The sequence below is a fragment of the Bufo bufo genome, chromosome 11, assembly GCF_905171765.1.
Source record: "Bufo bufo chromosome 11, aBufBuf1.1, whole genome shotgun sequence".
Classification (NCBI taxonomy): domain Eukaryota; kingdom Metazoa; phylum Chordata; class Amphibia; order Anura; family Bufonidae; genus Bufo; species Bufo bufo.
In genome coordinates this window covers 79,198,488-79,206,586 of record NC_053399.1, presented here as the reverse complement: position 1 = coordinate 79,206,586, position 8,099 = coordinate 79,198,488, and the positions used below count along the sequence as shown (strand labels likewise).

General features: G+C 42.6%; 1 protein-coding gene across 1 annotated transcript; it reads left to right on the top strand.

The window, feature by feature from the left end:
* Nucleotides 1-1,202: 1,202 nt before the first annotated feature.
* LOC120981834 (filaggrin-2-like) lies at nt 1,203-3,941 on the top strand. The gene is made up of 4 exons (XM_040411590.1): nt 1,203-1,267; nt 1,375-1,394; nt 3,325-3,348; nt 3,525-3,941. Exons 1-4 carry the CDS (start codon nt 1,258-1,260, stop codon nt 3,924-3,926), a joined length of 456 nt encoding a protein of 151 aa, XP_040267524.1. The 5' UTR covers nt 1,203-1,257; the 3' UTR covers nt 3,927-3,941.
* The last annotated feature ends 4,158 nt before the right edge of the window (nt 3,942-8,099 follow it).

Genomic DNA, 8,099 nt, shown 5'->3' with positions numbered 1-8,099 from the left:
TTCTCCAAACCTAAATAACCATAATCAATGAGACATCATGCTACAAGTATTCCTCTGCTTAGGGTGCCCATAAATTGTGTAGCCAGGCTGCCTCAACCACCTGGATTACCACTTACCAGTGGGCTACACCTGTACTTGTAACCTAAGGCATGTCAAGTATAGCCACAGCCGACAAATGGCAGTTACTGCAACCTGGCCTTATCGGGTACGGGCACCATTCACCTCTAGGGGATTATTACTTTATTACTCTGTATCCTATAGAAACAGAAGGCCGACTTGTAAATGTTAATTATCCCAATGACTTTTCAACCATGACTCCTGACATGAAGATGAAAGCAAAATTTAACAACTAGTTATTAAAAAGTGTAATGACAGAAGGTGATGCCAACCACCCACTTTATATGTGATGACAAGCAAAATAATGAGTGTATTCAGTACTGTCAGATGTCCGGGTAAATAATCCTAGGTTTACTGGACTACTTACTACATAAGATCTGTAGTTGTAATGAAGAAAGTATTATATCGACTTCTAACCACATACTTTGTATATAATATTAAGACAACCAATATATTGCTCTACGTTAATCAATATGAAACCAATTCTACTAGTAGATTACAGTGAGCCCAGCTGTCTGATCCTCCATAGACTACCCCTTCCCTAACAGTAGAATAGTTTATTTTTTTTATATATGGACTATAGTCTATCAGTCATATGGGAGGTCCAATTTGTAATCTTTTGAAAATGTTATCATTCCCACACAGAGTCTCAAACACAGAGTCCTAGATCACAGTTTCTTGAGGGAATTATCTGTTTTGGGTTGCCCTTATTGTGGTCGAGTCCAGTTATATGGGGATTACAGGATTCCTACTGGCTTGAAGAGAATCTGTCAGCTCCAAAACACCCCCCAAACTAGAGTAAGCAGTGAATAGTGTAAGTGACGCTGAGTCCAGTTATGTAATTCTTATCTTCATACTCATTTGTATTCTGACGCTGTGCTCCAACAAACCAATAATAATTTTCCCTGCAGCAGAAATGAAGCGCCATGCCTGTTGAAATCAATGGGATAGCCATGAAAGAACACTAATGAGAGAATCCTTGAGGCGTGCACCGCCTGCACTTCCTACACTTGGCATAATGCAATATATAAGTTTTGCACACAGTGTTCCATTAATCTACTTTAATGACTATTTATTAATTTCTCAACAGCTTTTATCCTACACATCCTCTTCCGGAGCCAAAAAACCCAAACCACAGCCATGGAAGGAGGTAAGGTCCTTAGATTTATAGCTGGCCTCTAATCAAAGCAAAATTAATCATTTGTCACAAATAGTGACCTAAATCAGTATATTTACCTTCTTATTTTCACTTTTCAGCACCAAACCCCTCCAAGAAGGTAAGAGAAGAATTTGTCTTATAAGAAACAAGCCTGATTTATTACATATTCATGAACTGAAATGTTTGGAATGATTGAGATGAGATAACATAGGTGTTTTATGTGCAGGAAATATTGGAATAGTGTCAGGGTAATATATCAAAGGTTTTGATCCTGGGGTTCGAGCATTCAGTCCCCTGTCATTTGATCAAATAAGGCGTTAGAAGCATTTATTGAATGTTGTCTCAGCTGAAGATGGAAATTAAGATGGTCTCATAGACTTTCTATTAAGCCCATGTTCACATCCCTCCTCATCTCAGTGATCTGTGAGGGGGTCTCATCAACGGTTTTAATTGGTGAGGGTCCAAGCAATATGTCACTCTGACATATCCAAAGTTTATGTAAAGTGCAGTTACTCTTCCAGTTTATTGCCATGACTCTTTGTGTAAAAATCCTGGCCATGGCAGACAGTCTTGTTGGTGCCCCATCTCAGTATCCAACACCTGAGGTACATGCCCCACAAAACGGAGGATGGGTGTGGTAGAGGCTCTGGTAGCAACAGTGGTTCATTCAAATCACAGTGGCACAGTGCTTCCTAGGGCCAGGTAGCGACAGGAGGACGTACCCGTTTTTCCCTTAGCGCCCAAACTAATGTTTGGGCTCCCCCCTGATGGTAGTTGAGGTGCCCTTCATGTCAAGCATTACGTTTACTGGCCTTTTTTTTTTTTGCGTTCCGTATACGGTCCGTATATGGAACCATTCATTTCAATGGTTCCGCAAAAAAAAAAACAGAATGTACTCTGTATGCATTTTATTTCCGTTTTTCCGTTCCGTTGAAAGACAAAACATGTCCTATTATTGCCCACAAATCACGTTCCGTGGCTCCATTCAAGTCAATGGGTCCGCAAAAAAACGGAACACATACGGAAATGCATCCGTATGTCTACCGTATCCGTTCCGTTTTTTGGGGAACCATCTATTGAAAATTTTATGCCCAGCCCAATTTTTTCGATGTAATTACTGTATACTGTATATTCCATACGGAAAAACGGAATGAAAACACAACGGAAACTAAAAATGGAACAACGGATCCGTGAAAAACGGACCGCAAAACACTGAAAAAGCCATACGTCATGTGCAGGAGGCCTAAGTCCTAAATTGTTAATCTTGACCTATCCGTACAAAACAATCAAGTGCACAATACAGTAAATCAGAACATTACATTAGACCAATTATCACAATAACAATATATAGTTTTGCAAATACTCTTTTCTGGGGTAATTCTTATACACAACATGAATGCTGGCTAAACCGCTGATTTTAGCAGAGCTAGCCAACTGTCCCTACAGACATCACTATCAATTAATTCTGCCCTTGGACATATCTGTATTGTCAGAATCTGTACACTCATGATTCCTGTTTAATACTCTTAAATTATTACATGTAGCCATACAATCTGTATATAATATGTAACAATATTTGCCACAATCTCTACACATGTCAAATTGTAAAAATCTCAATTTAAAATAAAAATATAACTCATGTATAATGTCTGACTTTAGAATAAATTAATATAAATAAAGTTACAATCCGACTACCATTATCTGCTTTTATATAGAACTATTCCATCCATCATAGAAGTGCATCTAATAAGAAGACAAATATCCTCATGACATTATGAAATCAATATGTCTGAGATTGGAAACAAAGGTCCAAGTTTCAATACCAGAGGCAGCCCATAGACCAAGCTAGCATCTCGTGATAAAAGCAGACCCTTTTTATAATCAATCACTTTTGAATATGTGCAAAATATACAAATATACAGATACTTAAAATACACAGTTTTTATGTATGGTTATTGTGTGAGTCTGGATTTGGCAGAGATCACATAATATTCAGAGTAATGTATGCATGTTTAACCTCTAATTTGATTTTGATATTATCTTCCCAGCCTTCTGGCAGCCAACAGAGCTCGGTAAGTGGAACTTGTTAAACTGGTATTGCATGTTATAAACTATTAGTATGAACTGTAGTCATGTTCTGTTTGACTTGTAGATCTGTACTTTATTATATTCTTCAACACACAAGAGAGGAAAAATCTTCATGAACAGTTGCCTTTGAGTGTAAAATGTATGTCTGTTTTTTTTATAGCCCTCAACTGCAGTAAGCCAAGGAAGCAGCCAAACCCCAACCAGTGGTCAACAGAGCCAGGGAAGTGGACAAGACAGTGGATACCAAGGGCAAACTGGCAGCAGCTCCCAGTATGGCAGCGGACAACAACAAGATCAAAGCAGTGGCCAGCAGGGTAGTGGATATCAACAAGGACAGGATCAGAGTGGTGGTCAGCAGGGTACCGGAAACCAACAAGGACAGGATCAGAGTGGTGGTCAGCAGGGTAGTGGATACCAACAAGGACAGGGTCAGAGCAGTGGCCAGCAGACTGGGGGAAGTCAGGGCAGTGGGCAACAAAGTTCTGGAACCCAGCAAGGAGGACAGAGTCAAGGACAGGGACAGGATTCTTCTTACAACTTTAGACAGGGAAAAGATAAGTAATAGACCTGTGGTTTGCCCTCCAATATCTATATATACCTCATGATAATTACTGTCCCTTCATCCTTACTAAATTATTCTATAGCCAAAGCATATAAATAAAATTCTGTTGTGATTACAGCAATTTAACGTCTCCTCTTGTCATTTAAGTCAACCAATATGAAAAGGGCTCATTATCTACTAAATAAATCACAGGTGTACCCAAAAGACACATTTGGTAGGTCTGGTATCTGCGCCACTAACAGATTTGTAGAACAATGTGGAGTGAGAAATGAATATAGCGGCACTGCTCACATTAAAATTTCAACTCCGCCACTGCTTGCTGCCAATCTCCAGCACTGCGGTATATCAAACTTCATATGTGGTGCTCAGCACTAAGAGGAGGAGCTGATTCAAGTCGCAACAATGTAGAGAAAATGGATAAAGAGCGTGCGGCACTCACCAAAGTTGCAATTCAGTTTCTTCATTATTATTCCTTCATGGGAAAAAGTTACATGTGGGATCCTGGGGCGGGCACTCTATTGCAGGTGGTAGCGGCTACAGCCGTTTCGCGCGTGCAATCGCGCTTCTTCTGGCCGCTGTAAACGTCATCGCGCCTCCTTGCGCTTTATAGAGGCGGCGCTCTGCAGCCGGGACCATCGGCAACAGCTGCTCGCCGCAGGTAAATGACAATAAAAACCAACAAAATGCGGAAAGGGACAAACAGCATACAAATCAGTACAAAAAGTTCGTACAAGAATCGCTATCATAATACATTATGCTACATGATGACAATAATCTATCATCCAACATATATGGAAAAATCGCTCGGCACCAGAGGAGCAAAACCTCTACTAAATCAAAAAAACATTGATTGCTTAATAACGGCACACATATATATCACATTGTCCCCCTTAAAGGAAAACCGACATGTAATTTCTGTCGTTCAGCCTCACTGCTCCCATGGCACCGGTAAGTAAGATCCACCTTGCTTCCCTTTGCAGGAGCAGGCAGTGTCGATCCCCTCCCCTTGGGATGGGTCGGACATGTTCCACTCCTGCAAAGGAAAGACAGCGTGGACGGGCATCATGGGCAGTGTGGATGTGCTCAATCAAGCGGGGACATCCTTTCCCTGAATGCACAGAATTGACATGTTCGCGGATTCGCTCAAAGAGGGGACGGATTGTTTTTCCAATAGAAAATCTTTTGCAAGGGCAGAAGACAACATAAACGACGTAAGGTGTGCGACAATTAATGAAATCGCGTAATACATGTTTCGCTCCTCCTATCTGCAACCATTTACTGCATACATTTAGTGCACCGTAAGAACAATGCCCACACTTATAATTCCCTCTGGATTTTTTAAGCCAGGTCTCCACCTGGGGTTTGCTGAATACACTATTAACCAACTTATCCTTGAGGGTTGGGCATTTTCTGAATGTGACCAAAGGTCGCTGACCAGAAAAATTGTTCAACGAAGGGTCCCCTCTCAATAAGTCCCAGTTCTCATTAATAAACCGCTTGATTACTTCTGCAGTGGGACTGTATTTAAAAGTGAAGGCGAAGCGAGGTGGTATCTTGTCTCTTTCTCTTTCCATCAGCAAAGAATCACGGTAAAGTTTGGCTGCCCTATGAAGGGCTGCTGAGACGGTCCTCGGTGGGTAACCCCGGTCCAGAAGCCGGTCTCTGAGTTCACTCGCTTTTCTAAAGAACCCTGCGTCGGTGTCATTGATCCTCCGCAGACGGACAAATTGTCCGTATGGGACGGACCCTTTTACCGACGGCGGGTGGAAACTGGCCTGGTGGAGGAGCGAGTTAGTCGCAGTGGGCTTACGAAAGCCCGTGGTGTGTAATGCACCGTCTTTTACCAAGACGCGCACATCCAGAAAGTCAAGCGACCCACCCCCAAAATTGACGGTGAATCGCATGTTCATCTGGTTGCGAGTATTAAGGTAATCCACGAATGCGTGGCAAGACTCCTCGCTGCCCGACCAGACCAGGAAAATATCGTCGACATAGCGCAAAAACAAGTGTATAAACCGCAGGAAGGGGTTACCCACCGAGAATATGTAAGTCTCCTCACATACCGCCAGGTACAGGTTAGCAAACGTGCACGACACCGGTGTGCCCATTGCGGTACCTAGTACCTGGCGGTACCACTGACCGTCAAACTGAAATACATTGCTGGTGAGGACAAGATCGAGTGCTTCGAGAATGAAATTATTAAACACTGCGTCTTTGTCACTCCGACTGAGGACAAGGTTGATTGCCCGGAGTCCCAAGTCATGAGGGATCCTAGTGTACAAACTTTCGACGTCCAAGGACACCAGGCTGAACTCACTCCGCCACTCAACAAATTTGAGTGCCCGGAGGAAGTCTCCCATGTCCTTGAGATACGTCGGAGTGCCTGCAAGGAGTGGTCTGAGGAGCCAGTCCACATAGCCAGAAAGTGGTTCCGTCACTGACCCGATCCCGGCTACAATTGGGCGGCCTGGGGGTCGGGTCAGTGATTTGTGGATTTTTGGTACAAAGTACCAAATGGGAATTTTGGGGTAAGCAGGAATGAGCCGACTAGCCATACCCCTGGGTAGAAAACCGGCTACTATATACTTCTCTACTAATGCACAAAGTCTAGAAGAGATCCCGGGAACGGGGTCCCCTCTCAACTTCTGATAAACTGTGCCATCCTCTAATTGTCTACCTGCTTCTTCCATGTAATATTCCCTGGTCATCAGGACCACATTCCCTCCCTTGTCAGCCGGCTTAATCACAATATTATCCTGTTTTCTTAACCACAAGAGAGCCTGATAAGTGTGGGCATTGTTCTTTCTGTGCACTAAATGTATGCAGTAAATGGTTGCAGATAGGAGGAGCGAAACATGTAGTACGCGATTTCATTAATTGTCGCACACCTTACGTCGTTTATGTTGTCTTCTGCCCTTGCAAAAGATTTTATATTGGAAAAACAATCCGTCCCCTCTTTGAGCGAATCCGCGAACATGTCAATTCTGTGTGTTCAGGGAAAGGATGTTCCCGCTTGATTGAGCACATCCGCACTGCCCATGATACCCGTCCATGCTGTCTTTCCTTTGCAGGAGTGGAACATGTCTGACCCATCCCAAGGGGAGGGGATCGGCACCACTTGCTCCTGCAGAGGGATGCAAGGTGGATCTTACTTACCGGTGCCATGGGAGCAGCGGGGCTGAATGACAGAAATGACATGTCGGTTTTCCTTTAAGGGGGACAATGTGATATACAGTACAGACCAAAAGTTTGGACGCACCTTCTCATTCAAAGAGTTTTCTTTATTTTCATGACTATGAAGGCATCAAAACTATGAATTAACACATGTGGAATTATATACATAACAAACAAGTGTGAAACAACTGAAAATATGTCATATTCTAGGTTCTTCAAAGTAGCCACCTTTTGCTTTGATTACTGCTTTGCACACTCTTGGCATTCTCTTGATGAGCTTCAAGAGGTAGTCCCCTGAAATGGTCTTCCAACAGTCTTGAAGGAGTTCCCAGAGATGCTTAGCACTTGTTGGCCCTTTTGCCTTCACTCTGCGGTCCAGCTCACCCCAAACCATCTCGATTGGGTTCAGGTCTGGTGACTCTGGAGGCCAGGTCATCTGGCGCAGCACCCCATCACTCTCCTTCATTGTCAAATAGCCCTTACTTTCAAAGTTTTCCCAATTTTTCGGCTGACTGACTGACCTTCATTTCTTAAAGTAATGATGGCCACTCGTTTTTCTTTACTTAGCTGCTTTTTTCTTGCCATAATACCAATTCTAACAGTCTATTTAGTAGGACAATCAGCTGTGTATCCACCTGACTTCTCCTCAACGCAACTGATGGTCCCAACCCCATTTATAAGGCAAGAAATCCCACTTATTAAACCTGACAGGACACACCTGTCAAGTGAAAACCATTTCAGGGGACTACCTCTTGAAGCTCATCAAGAGAATGCCAAGAGTGTGCAAAGCAGTAATCAAAGCAAAAGGTGGCTACTTTGAAGAACCTTGAATATGACATATTTTCAGTTGTTTCACACTTGTTTGTTATGTAAATAATTCCATATGTGTTAATTCATAGTTTTGATGCCTTCAGTGTGAATCTACAATTTTCATAGTCATGAAAATAAAGAAAAATCTTTGAATGAGAAGGTGTGTCCTGTATATGTGTGCCGTTATTA

What these genes read in the sequence shown, in the direction of transcription:
- LOC120981834 (XM_040411590.1), top strand. An exon ending in CACCAAACCCCTCCAAGAAG is followed by an intron (nt 1,395 to 3,324) that starts GTAAGAGAAGAA and finishes TTATCTTCCCAG; the next exon opens with CCTTCTGGCAGCCAACAGAG. An exon ending in CTGGCAGCCAACAGAGCTCG is followed by an intron (nt 3,349 to 3,524) that starts GTAAGTGGAACT and finishes TTTTTTTTATAG; the next exon opens with CCCTCAACTGCAGTAAGCCA.